This window comes from Styela clava, chromosome 10 (assembly GCF_964204865.1).
Source record: "Styela clava chromosome 10, kaStyClav1.hap1.2, whole genome shotgun sequence".
Lineage (NCBI taxonomy): Eukaryota > Metazoa > Chordata > Ascidiacea > Stolidobranchia > Styelidae > Styela > Styela clava.
In genome coordinates, this window is record NC_135259.1 from 12025444 (window position 1) to 12039815 (window position 14372).

General features: G+C 33.4%; 1 protein-coding gene across 1 annotated transcript; it reads right to left on the reverse strand.

Annotated features, from left to right (window-relative positions):
- Positions 1–1541: 1541 nt before the first annotated feature.
- Positions 1542–10550, reverse strand: LOC120337692 (unconventional myosin-VI-like). Its single transcript, XM_078117362.1, has 6 exons — positions 10473–10550; positions 6491–6573; positions 5618–5761; positions 4964–5179; positions 2833–2927; positions 1542–2285 (listed from the first exon to the last, which is right to left on the reverse strand). The coding sequence occupies exons 1-6, from the start codon at positions 10502–10504 to the stop codon at positions 2178–2180; spliced, it is 678 nt and encodes a 225-aa protein (XP_077973488.1). The 5' UTR covers positions 10505–10550; the 3' UTR covers positions 1542–2177.
- Positions 10551–14372: the final 3822 nt, after the last annotated feature.

Consider the following 14372-nt stretch of genomic DNA (forward strand, 5'->3'; position numbering starts at 1 on the left):
GTCTAATCATCGCAAAAATACCGTGTTTCCTTGAAAATAAGACCTAGCCTGAAAATAAGATGATGATTTGAATTTTTAAAATGATTTTCATTAAACCCTACCCTTAAAATAAATTTTAAAATGTGTGGGAGAGGAAAGGTTCATTGGCCTGAAGTAAGGTGAATATCACACCACTATTGAAGATTGTGTGATGTCACAATCACAATTATGATATTTGTCACTTGATTTTTGTATAGGAAATACAAATAAAAACAATGGATGTCGGTTTTTATATAATGTTTGGTAAAAAATCTTGTAATTTTCTACAATGTAATTTTATTTTCGATTTATGAACGCAAAAGACCTCTTCCAAAAAAAAACATAGTGTTATTCTTCAAATAAAATAATTCTAAATCCTGTATAAATTTCGGGGAAACACGGTAAGAAGTGCTATACAGTGTACCAAACTGCTATGTGTAAAAAAAGCCACATGGTCATTTTTTGAGGAGCAAATTTTTGTTCCTTTGAGAAGATCGTAAAAAGGAAACTTTCACAGGTTAGAATTTAAATTCAATTTAATTTTTTTTTTTTAAGATTTACGTATTCGAGTCGCCACCGATCCTAATAACCAGTATAATATATAAAAGCTTTCTACATCTTTTCACGACCCACTAAGATTCCTTTTGCTACCCACCAGTGGGTCGCGACCCATAGTTTGGGTAGAGTTTCTACTGTAGATGCAAGCATAAAAATTGTTTCATTTTGTGTTTGATCCTATGACATTGTTAGAAGTCCTTGAAGAAATGTTGAGTTAAAACGCATAAATTTCTAAAGAAAATGGCTTCCCGAATTTTGTGTCACACCGGCTTTAAACGAATTCAAAGAGGAATTAGTTTTTATATCATTGTGTATTTTGCAACATGATTTTGCTAGCTAGTTTTGTCAATATGACAGTGGTACTCATATACTGGTATGAGCTTTGTGATGTAAATAGATTGGAATCGCTCGCACGTGCCAGATTAACTAAACTAAAAATTCGTTTTGCGGGCACACTATTCAAATTTTACACTTCTCCGTGGGCCACCCAATTTTTGTTTGCGGGTCACATTTGGCCCGCGGGTCGCAGTTTGCACACCCCCCGTTTTAAGTGATAAAATAGCGTAACATGTACCATACTATATAGGGTAAACCACCTGAAGCTAGTGATAGCGAGGAAGACAATTTTCCCTCACCAATATATATCACTGGCCTGTATTCATCTATATATATATATATGCTACTTTTTCTTTGAACAAGGCTCTGCACAGTCAGCCACTGGTATCTGACGACACGTGGGGAGGAACTCTCATTCAAAAGTACCAGAATATTTCCGGTTTGAAATTGCCTACTCAATTTATTACACTCTGAGTGAAGTGGAGGGAATCGTATTTGAACCAGAGATGTACATATTCGAGGAATAACTTATATAGATAAGACTCTATTATATATTATATAGATAGGTAGACCTCAAATTGCCTGTGGGGGACAAATGTAAATAGACCGTATACTGCAATAGCATCCAATTTAATTTTTTAAATCAGAAATTCATATTACCAATGAATAGAAAAAGTAATCCTACTCACAAAACAAAATAGAAACTAGAAAAGTTTTACAAAATCATAATTACGTTGCTTTTGACATAATTGCCATTCAATTGAGCAAAGATATTATGGTGATAAAACTAAACCATCTCTAAATTTAATACACTATAGTTTTATGATAATAATGAAGTGAGTTATATAGGCATCAGGGAATTGAAGTTCGGATTACATTAACGAGAGGGTGTGTACGTCTTAGACAATCGTGTACCCGTATCATATGATTAGAATTTAAAAAAAAAAATAGTTTACCGAGGAAATTTAATTTATTCATGAGTAATGACATTTCAAATTTTTTTTTCAAGAGTGCAAATAATTAAAATAATATTTTTTAATACAGTTTACCAATAATTGTTACAAAATCACCATCACATAAATTTTTCACCACAAAAGATTCAATTTATATTATTTTTTTGAAAAATGAAATACAAAACAATACGAAAATGGTTTTAAACATAAGGTGCCTAGTTCACCAAAACAATGAGGGTACAGTGCACAGAAACTGTAAATTAAACAATATTTTAATGTCCTGTATGGCATGAACAACATGTCCAGCTGTTCTTATCTGCTAGCAGCCTGCTGCATCATAGCAGTGGCATATGTGGGTCTGGCTTGTTTATTTGCTATAGCACGAAGCAAATACTCTCTTCCTCCACTTGAAGCCCATACCTGACAACAACATACAGAATTTACAAACTGTTCGAGTACGATGATTTGCAATAATAAAAAAAAACTTAAAGTCTTAAAAAGAGGAGAAAGAGAAAAGAAAATACCATTTGTTTATTTCTTTGACTTCAAAGTAAAAATAGTTATTATTAATAATTGGTGTTGTGATAATGCACAAAAATAACTGGCTAATAAACTGTCTGGAGAAGGTATCGTGTCTAAAAGCTTTGAATTCTGGATACGATCGAGGTGGCACAAGTTATGAGTTGAGTATATCCTCGCATATAAGCCTATCTTGTATATAACCCGACCCCTTAAAATGATGAAATTATAAAATTCCTGTATAATCCAACCCTACAAATCGTAACGCATCGTATTTACTAGGAAAACAGACTTTTGAGACTTTATCTATCATTTCCTAACAACGATCTGAAAAGAGCACGGGTTCATAGTGGTACTATTAATAGTATGACCAAAAGAAATTGATCTTACAAAAGTGATTATCTTCAAGTATTTTAGAATGAATTTAGTTTCCAAAATTTTCACTAACTTGTTCAAACTCGTGCTGTAGTATTTCAGCCCCTTTCTTTTTTGCTAAGCCAGTTTCTTCAAGAGTTAATTCACAAATCCGAATGTCATCCTTGCCTGAAAAATGATAATAAAATTTATGACTAACATAATGTTTTTCACTCAAGAATCAATAGAATAACAGAATTGATTGTAAATGTGAGCACAGACATATGTTGCTCTCTACCTAATAAAATAGCCATATATTTTACATGTAAACATATGTAGAACACATATCAGGCATGATGAATTGACTATGACATCACAGTTAGTTTTTCCATTTGCTATGATAAGGCCAAATTTAATGGTGTTTGACATTATTTAACCGGAAATATAAAAAACACATTTATATTATTGTAACAATTCATAGTTTGGATTAGAGATGGGCAATATAAAATAATATACTATTCTAGAATACTTAAATCGAATCCACATTACCTGTTCTATTTTAATCGTTATTCAAATGTGGGAATTCTACCATTATATTGATGGATTACAATTTTAAATAGGCAGAATTGATTGGATTTTATTTGTTACCAAACCGGACAATGGAATCTATGAATTTTAACAAATTACTTTTTGCCTTGAATTGTTCAAAATTTATGGGATCCCTTAGTTACCTTAGTACTTTTATGTTAAAATATATAGCGCATTAATACAATTTGATACTAAATTGCAAAATACAAATATTAGGTATGGGATGACATTAAATTATTCTTATGCTAATGTTAGAGCGCCAAAAACACACAGGCCAGGCTTAGGCCACTGCAATTTATGCGGCCACAACGGGTGCCACACTTGTTAGGGCGCGTTAAATAATGGTGTAAAATAAATTTAACGACTATCAATTATATTCAGGTACATCAGCGTGTTTATTTTCTGGGAGCAAGACTCGTAAAATAACGTCTATAGCAAATCATTTCTCTTGCAAGTCTTAATTTTCATTTAATATCGTTATATATCTACCCATACTTTGCGATACGCTTTACAATTTACATAATGTCCATCAACTGTTGTCAGCCCATGTGGCAACTTTTTTAATTTATCATCGCCTAAAATGCAGCCCGACACTCGATCAAACGTGTGTCGAGCATGAATGATAAGAACATATTCATCGGCGACTTAAATTCCGAAAAACGTGTATTTTATTAAAGGTGCAAAATAAATGTAACAAAACGCCTTGTTTTGCAATATAAATTCCGATTTTCTGAAATGGGGTGTAATAAAAAATTAAATTTGATCTAAATTACGGTAATCGCAAATAATGTTTTAACATTTAACGTCTGGAACACAGCACTATCCAAGAGAACTCGAAGGCCACGAAAAGTCATTTCATTTAAAATAACGCTTCACATATTCCAAAAGCTTAATATTTTGCAATCGGGTAATCGGAAAATCACCAGTAAGTCGGCAGTCAGTGCCTATAATATTATTATTATAAGCGAACTATATACTATAAATGTATAACGCACAAAAGGTGCAGCGCCGTCCTCGTGTCATGAATATGCCAGCTGACATTACGGTGTTTGATGTCTGCCGCTTTTGCAGGTTCTATGCGAGAAAATGCGAGTACAATAAAACGAGAGAGATTTCGTTGCGAGTGAAAACGCTCATCACTGATTAATTAATAATTAGAAATCCGAAATATAAAAATTGACGCACGGCGCAAACCGATTCCTTTTATCGTATCCTCCGCATTCGGTATTCCAATTTGCCCATCCCTAACTTAGATATTTCAAAAAAAAGTTTAAATAAAAATAAATCCGAATTTTGTGTGTAATTTTAATTCTTTGGCGGATCGTAGTTTACCCGTCCCTGGCTTAGAGCAGCGATTCACAACAGAAGGTCCATAAACTCTGACGGGTCAGCAGGAAAGTTTTGGAATTCCGTACAAAGCACTTTATAGGTGAACTTTGATCGTATACTGGTTCAATTTACAGGAGTACATAACTTTGAAGCAATCATGAGAAAGCCGTTTAAAAGTTGACCAGCAGTGGTCCAGAGGTAAGCGCACATATGGTCTCACTATTTGGAGGTAACAGTAAAATACCTCAGTTTGAAACCCAATGTCCGACACTACTCTTAGGATTTAGAAAATAGAAATCTCAACCAACCAGCAACTAAGAGAAGTGGAACTGTATCAGGATGTAATTCCATTTGTCGAGCGATATATGGTCCATCGAAATGTACAAACCACCATCCTTTTTTACGCATGGTTGCATCTACACCACGATCAACAGGTCGAATGAACGGAATACGGAAATAACGCTGAGCTTTCATTTCAGCTTGTGGTATCTTTGGAAGGGGTCTCTGTTGAACCATATGAGCAGCTAAAACAAGACAACACCATCGTTAGCATTTTTAAAAAACATAAATTTTGGTTGCATAGGGACGAATTCGCAAATGCTCTTTTTTAAGAAAGAATTTTCAAATTTATTTCAGAAAAGAAAAGTCGATAAAATAATAAACTACAACTTTTCTCCTTATCCTATATATTCACTCTATCAACTCGTTATGTTTGGGAATGACAGATTAATATAGATACAAACATTACAGGTAAATTAACAAGATTGAAAGTAGTATTAACCATCCCTAGGAGTGGCGCAATGGATTTTAGCCCAGATAATTCGAAAACACTTTCATCTATCGAAAATAATAATACTAATAAAATTATTCATATTTAAGCTTTGTTTTAAATTTTATCTAAAAAGTACGTCCAAATGAAAGCCTTTAGAATTTCAATATTGTGAATATCTACTCTATATTACCGTGTTGAGTAATTTCAGTGGGTGCTCGTTCCTCTTGCTTATCCTGATTTCCTTGATTTCTTGCTTTATTTGTATTTTTCCACTTATGATAGACTTTTAATCTTCGATGAAACTCAGCACGACATGCTTCCAACAGTGCAACGTCTAGAATAAAAATTAAAAAAAACATAATAACTAGGGATGCTAGAAAGAAACGATAAAACTAGAAAAGTGGTATGGATGTAATCTGCAAGCATAAATTAAGCTTTTTTTCTTCAATTTATCCTGAGAAAGAAAAGCCTATGAGTTTTATTTCAATTCCGAGCTGCAGTCCCTAGTCTCAGCTGAATAATCAATATGGATTAGAAATTGCATGGATGTAGGTTGAATAACAAGAGAGCGATGCTCAAATATATGGACACGGAGGCCAAAACAAAGTAGTAAGGGTATGCAATCTTACACAGTAAAAGACCGGTATTGCAGACTTCACCTGAAAACCAGAACTAATGCAAACACGATACTGCCACAATGATGACGTCTTTGCACACAAATAACAAATCCCACAGAGCTCGCAGAAATTTTTAAAACAAATAAAAGTAATAGCCTTCTGGCGAAATATACAATCTTCAACCGCTGAAAATTTCAAATCAATTGGTCCAGTAGTATACAAGAAATGCGATTTTTTTACAACAAGAAGAGGAAAAGAAATACTAGCAACAAGATGATTAGTAACAATAATAACAAAACGTTCCATATGTTCCCTTCGTTCAAGAGCAGACGGAAGATTATTTGAACTTGCGTACTTCATACTGAGTAACCAGATGCAAAATGGAGGCATAATTCTAACGCTTCACGATCACAATTAACATTGCAAAAAAGTATTGGGACATGTACCTGTTGATGTATTAATGGTATCTCTAAGATCAGCATATTTCCATTTTGTCAAGTCAATTTTCTTTCCACTGGAGGATATGACCCTGGTCAAATATAAAAAAAACAATTATTCGACCATAATTGAAATCAACAAAACAGACAATTTTTTGATCTAAAGAATGCATATTCTTCCATGATTAAATATCATGTAAGATCCCTTATGACGTGTTGGATAGAGTCCTCACATATGGTTCTGACGGTAAATTTAAATTGCGAATGAGACATAATCAAGTCCAAAGTAAGTTTTGTATAGCATTCAAATAAGCATTCAATAAGTAACCAAGTCCAGATGATAAAGATTTGGAAGGTTTCTAGTGCTTTTTGTCGGTTCCCAATTCTTTATTTTGGATATTTACATTCTATCCACGTATTTTCAACGTGTTTTTTCAATAAAACATACTTTCGCCTTACTACATCTTATTTGTAGCTTATTGTTTTTGAGGTGGGGCACGAGACTTTCAAAGTTTGAGAACATCTGAGCTAGATGATAGTTTTTCATCCTTGGTAATCAAATTAAGATCTGATGTTACAACAATGGTCATTTGATGATGACGAGACGGTGCTCATCATGCAGGCATTTTGGCTCACAAGGTAAAAAAAGACAAAATGCTATTGATTATTATTAAAATAATCTATAAAATCATTTCATGCAGAGAATAATAAATATTTAATAACATAGATCAGCAGTTCCCAAACTGTGCGTCACAACATAGATATTTTCAATTGTGTTGGAAATATCAAACCAAGGGTGTGCAACATTTTTTTCCCAGAGGGCCATATAACCAAGTAACCAACTTCAGACATCTTGTTGGGCCACGAAAAAAAATTAGTTTTTTCCATGTACATAACCAATTAAAAAATTCTCACAATGCAAAATTTTTCATTTATTTAACATTTTAGTAGAACACTTGAAATCTGAGTTCTTGCATTGTTTGTTAACAACAGCTTTTATTGAAGTTGTAGCAACCTAACTGACTAAATACATCAGCGACAACCAGAGCGTCTCAGAAAAAGGCAAAAGGAGAGAATGCGGCTTTTGCTTAAAAGTAATAAAGGCATCGGGCAAAACGGTGATAGATTTAACCCAGCGGCAAGATAAACATAAACTGTCAGATTAGGATTTTATGCTTGATTGGGCAAATCTAAACATTGACAAGGTCCACACTATATTTCTTGGGCTACCTGTTGCACACCCCTGTAATAAACCCTCAAACCAAGAGTGGAATACGACAGGACATATCTAACATTTAGTTCTAGTGTGATCGCTTATGTATAGAATTAATTAAATGTCTTTCCTGTCGTAATTTGATGTCAATTATGAAGCCAAGCTTTTCCTTTCAAAGCATCACAATTTGTATTACAGAAAGAATATGCATCCAAGTTTAAAAAGTGTAAAAACCTCCAAGAGTATAAACAGAAAAATCAAATAAAAAAGACATCTTTTTAAACTGAAAAAATCATTAAAACAATTAAAAAGAGGACATAACAAACGAGATCTGAAGTAGGTCAATCAAGTTCATGCCCATTTGTTAGCTAATACTACTGAAGGAAATCAATAATCATCGAGCCTGACAATTCTTGGATAGTATTAGCAGTTAGTAACATAGTCAGATTAAAACATTATACATTTAGTTAGTACTAGAACTATTTGAAAACCTGTACTTTTTCTATTTTGTATATTACCGTAAATTTAGATCATGGATTTTAGTTTTCAATTTAAATTGAAAGGAAGCAGATTTAGAAGTTGAAAAATTGTGTTTATATTTTATGCCCTGATGAAATTTCAAAATGCAGTTGAAAAAATGGGTATTATAGTTTTGAAGATGAAACGTCTTCGAGTGAAATCATTTTTCAATTCAGAAAGTTAAAAATTTGCCAGTTCCTTTAAAAATGAACATTTTGATTTTGGGACAAATATAACAATGTACAATAGGCTTATAATATGATTTTGATTCAAAATGTATGTCATTATTAGAATCAATTTGCAGGTAAAATGAATGAAAAGATTTTCAATATAAAAAAAAACGATTGCAAAGAGAATTAAAAATAGGTTAAAATAGAAAGTTTTACATCAAGTTAATCAAACAACAAACAAAATCATATCTTTATAGAAAATCAAGCGCATGCTTCATTTTAATATCATATGAAATCAAATGATATTTATTTCTGCATTACTATCATGCAACATAAACACAAATACAAAAAATTCATACTTTGCTCATGGTTCATCCCTGCAATTAAGAGTTATTTTAATAAAAACTCGATTAATAGAATACTAAAATATAATATCTTCATATTTATGAATATTCCTCATAGCATAGAATATAGTCCATGGCTATACGTGACGAAGCGCTACCATAATTGAAACCACCAAAATTTTTAACACTATAAAATTTCTGATTTAACATAGTCTGTTACATCAAGGTTGAGATGGAGGATATAGAGCAGGGGTAGGCAAGGTTTTGGGGGGTCAAAAATTATGCCCCTCTAGACTGGCGGGACATTATATACTGTTTATGCACCTGGCAGGAAAAAAGGGATGTCTAAGATGAATCGGATATTTAAACATGATCGAAATTTTGCAAAAGAAAAAAATAAATTCAGATTCAGATAAAAGTCTGAAAGCTGTAAATAACAAAAAAGCATGATATCTGATATCACTGGATAGGACATTTAATAAGCAGGATTTTTTTAATGCAATTTTGCGGCATTTACAGTGAGACATAAAGCTAGCCACGCACACTCACTCAGAAGTGAGGAAGACCATCTAGGAGGTGTTCGAAGCGTCAACTGAAATTGAAAACTGAACTTATTCGAAATTATACCAACTTTACAAGCAAAATTGTGAATGTACTACTATACCCTTGTATTTAATTGAAATCACCCTGAGCGTTGGATTTTATTCGTTACCAAACAGGACAATGAAATATGAGAATTTGAAAAAATTACTTTTTTGTTTTGAATTGTTCAAATTTTATGTGATCACTAAATACTTACCGTATATGATAAAATAAATACCGCGTCATACACTTTAATACTAAATTGTGAAATACACAAAATAGATATGAAAAAACATTAAATTATTACTAATGTGGATGCGCCGAAAATACACAGTCCAGACCAAAGTGACGATATGTTATAGTCACTTTGGTCCAGACCGTGGCCATTGCAATTTATGCGCCGCACTCAGTAGGGCGCATTAATCAATGGTGTAAAATAAGTTTAACGACTATTACGGTAAATATAATCAAGTACGTCAGGATGTTTATTTTCTGCGAGCAAAACTCGTAAAATAACATATATTGACAAATTCACAATTATTATTGCAAAATCTAATTTTCAGTTATTAACGTTATATATACCACGTGTAGGAACTTTAATTTATCGTCGCCTAAAATACTGCCGACACCCGGCCAAACGTGTGTCGAACTTGGACGATAGGAACGGATTCATCGGCGACTTGAATTCCGAAAAATATGTACCGCTTTCGCGGTTCTTTGCGAGAAAACACAAGTATAATCAAACGAGAGATATTTCGTCAACGCTCGTCACTGATTAATGAATCTGAAATACAAAAGTTAACCGCACGGCGCCGAAGAGATGGAAACCGAATCGTGTTATTGAATACTTTTGGATTCGAATACTCAGAGATTTGAATCCTCCGGATTCGGTATTCTATATTGCCATCCCTGGTCAAAGCTCAATAAAAAAAAACTCAATATTTTTATGGTTATTGTATTTTATAAAAATAACATAAAACGATGGTTTGTTCATGAAACAATAATACTGAAGCTACTTGATCCATACATTAGGTACACCAACTTATAAGGCGTACTGCGTACGGTCAAATTTCGAGAGAAATAAGGGCTTAAAGTTCGCCTTATGGTCATTAAAACAGGGTAATTGATTGATTATTTTCATAAATCAATTTGACTTATATTACCTTTTATCTTCTTCGATTCTCTCTCGTTCCATTTCCGTAGCAATTTGTGCCTGTTTTATATTTACAACGTAAACGCAGTGTTTTTTTGTTTTTTTTGTATGGACTACAAAGTAATACAAGGCGACTTAGGCCTTGTTGCAATGAACAATTTTTTATGAATATAAATTTCGTTAATCAAACATTTCATTTCGGAATAAACAATGATGGTTGATTTTAAAAATTTGCTTTTAAAACTGATTTTTAGAATTCTCATACAAATGGCCTTTTTGATAAATGTCAGTTAAATGTGGTTCGGTATCAATTTGCTATGATTTTTTAAGGAGAAATGCGTTCAAGAGAAACATAGCATATTTAAGTTTAATGATGAATAAATACTTCGCAATGGTATTATATTGCTGTTCTAAATAAATACCTATATAACAAGATATCTGTGAACGTAGTACACATTTTAATTAGTCGAACAAAATCGATCGAAACCATAAGTACAACCCCAAGATAGTTGTGGTTTGTCAAAATCTAAAAGTACAAGGAAAATATTCAACGAGGCGAGCTATTCCATATTGCAACCTTTTTTTCAAATAGAACCAAGACGTATTTCCTGAAATGCTTCAAACCGATTCTAAAACTTACATTCATAATTATGACCTAGGTGCTGTTGACCCTATTCCTTACTACCTAAATATTACTAATCTACTCCAGTTTTGACATAAGCTAGTGTGTATTTATTCAATACAACAGAACAAACATTTATTGTTTAAATTGGACCAATTCTGAAAAGTCGTCAAACAAAAGACGTAACATTAAAACTGTTGGTTTCAAATCATGTGTCTTCGAAAAACATGGGGGATTGATCCAAACATTAACTTGTTAAATCAGATAGATTTATTGTCACTATCTTTGGAAATTTTAAAGCATTTCTGGGTACTGAAAAAATTTGATTGTCAATTAAAAGAGTGAATACAAACAATCTACCAACTAACTCTAGGTAGTATCTCATTTTTTTATGGTAAACTTATACTATATTTAGTTTGTTCATTATTAAAATTTAGCAGAAAGAAAAACTTCTCTTCGTATATGTAAAGTTTCTAGGTGCTCATAAAATTTCCTGTACCATGGGTAGTTCAAATTCCAATCAAAATATTGCTTCAATAATACGAAATGATAGAAATCGGCGCTCCCGTAGTATGTGCACCAAGATGGCGCACAACCTGATAACCCATCTGGTACACATACTAGGAGAGCACCTGGAACACATTCTCAAATTTTGAAGGCTGAAAATGAGCACTTTATAACGCCTGTCAACCCTGTCTAGATTCTGCTCTAATTAAATATCCAACTTTCTCCAAGCTAGATCCTTGTTTTATCTAATTTTGCTTATATATAAGTATGATTGCAGTCTCATTATCAATTGTCTGCATAACAGTTAATTAATTAGTCAATCAAGGCCATAACAATTATTTTTGCACTCGTTCATTGAGATTATTTGTACCTAAACTTGAGTGTAAATGGGCATGTCCATATCGACAGTAAATATATGGGGTTAAAAGGCCTATGTCCATCATATTGGAAAATAGGCCTGTTCTTAACTTCTGAAAATTATTATATTCCAAAGTCCAGCTAAAATTTTTTATATTGAGAAATTTAGGATTTCAAGACCACCATCTTGTTGAATGTAGAGCATGGCTCAAAACCCCAAAATATTGATAAAAGTGAATTTCTCGAAATGTGACTTAGGCCCATTCTGTTCTTACCCGGCGATATGTAAACGAAAATGCATTGAATCAATTTTGCGCTCAGTATTGTTGTCCCCTCCAACTTATTAGAAGTGTCTTTTTCTGAGGAATCCGATGGGGAAGTTTCAGATTGCGCTGCCTTTTGGTTTATTGCGCAGTGCCAAATTGCCGATATGAAGGCCCAGACTGTGACGTTTTATGCTATTCTCCGTTACTATGGATGTTTCCCCGAAGCTTGATCCTAGTGAAATTCTCCCCTTAAAAATAAACATTGTTTTTTAAATAAAACATTCAACCACCTGCCTCGTGCCTGATATGTACAAAAGGATTGCTAGAATCCTAGGCTCCGAAGGATGGGGCTTTCTCCCCATCAAGTCTATGCATCTGAAAATTTACTGGCAAACTAACTGGTAACCGGACGTGGTCATGATAGTCATGATCATGATTCGCCACGTGATTGGGCATTTTCATGGTGCCGTTTAAATTGCTGACTTTATTCTGACTTAGTAGTTTATGACAGATTAAGCACAAAGGTTTATTCTCCTGACTGGTAAATTCGTACGTTCTTCCCATTCTGACTTGACAACTCTGTTTTCATCTTCGTACTTTCGTTTTTTAATTGAGGACATATCGCACAGTAACTTAGACCAGGGGTTCTCAAACTTTTGGTGTTGCGGAGCCCTTGAAAAAGTTGACTATTATTCACGGAACCCCAAAATAAATGTTAAAATTGTTACTTTCAGATTAATATTCCTGAGCAAGTTAAAAGTACTTTACTCAATTTAATATATATCGTCACGCTAAAAGCCGAATTGCGTAAGTCATTTTTGGCGATTTTGAGTTTTTTATAAAGCAGGTATTTATGTCATGCTGCGCACCTGTCTGTTAACTCAGATTTTAATTTAAGAATTCCGAAACCCTTAAAAATGGAGATTTAGTATGATATGCACATTTGTGCAATTGTTTCGTCATAATGAATTATCATTGTTACCGCAGGGCTATTGTGACGTCACAAAGGCAAAATAACCTCGTCGAAGTATTTTCGAGTTCTTGCATCTCGGATTCTAGCTTAGCGCGTATTAATTTAAATTTATACTACAGTATAGGAAGGCGTGCACTTGCGATATTCACTGTCCGAGTCCAATTCACCTTGGTTGGCTCTTATATTGGGTGCATTGCTGTTTTATTCCTTATATTTAATCTTAGTCTTATTTCGGTGGGTGTGTAGAACGTGTTATATTGGTGAAATATATATTTTTAAACATAAAAAATAATGTAATTGAACTGATTAGCTCTTTTGGGGATTAGACATTATAGATACTGAGAATTACATACGTTTTTGGAATGTTTAGTTTTCAGGACTGGTGCATATAGTAACGTTGCAAAATTGCGTATGTCCCCAAGTCATACTCACACATTTCTGCCTAAGTCACAGTGCGCCATTATGACGTCACTTAACTGCGTCATACAAATTAACTCAAATCCGGCTACGATCAAAAAATTACACCATGGCAAATTATTGGCTCTCAATGGCATAACAATATCATTAGGAAGTTTTTTACGTTTTTCTGCTAAACATGACTCACGCAATTCGGTTATTAGCGTGACGATATACTAAAGCTGTAAATTTGGCACTTGACAAACATACTAATAAATTAGGGGTCGAATCTTTTCCCTTTTGACATTTTTGGAAGACTTAAAAGGCCGCTAATAATGTGCGCGATTGCATTTTGTTAGAATCGCCGATTTTTTTCCTCAGCATGGCGTGTTTTGAACCTTTAAACATCTTTACGCCGGTGTTTATTCTTCCTAAATCAAAAATTTCCCTCGGCATATACCTGTATTGTTACACAGTGACGACGTTAATTGCTTTTTTGTTCTCGTGGGGAATTATGAATTCAATGTGAAAAACATGTTACCATATTATAGTCATCGGCGACGAAATGCTAAAAATAATAATTAATAAAGAGGTAAATCCGCAACTCAAATTTCTCGATTGAAAAGCGGCATTCTAAAATATTAAAACTAGAACTTAAAATGGGAGATCACACGTTTGGTTTCAGCAGATTCACCTAGGATTGAAAACGCTTTTATAGACATTGTGAACCACAAAATTTGGTGTTATGTTAGGTTTTCATCGTAGTAAATGCGAAATCGAAACACAGTC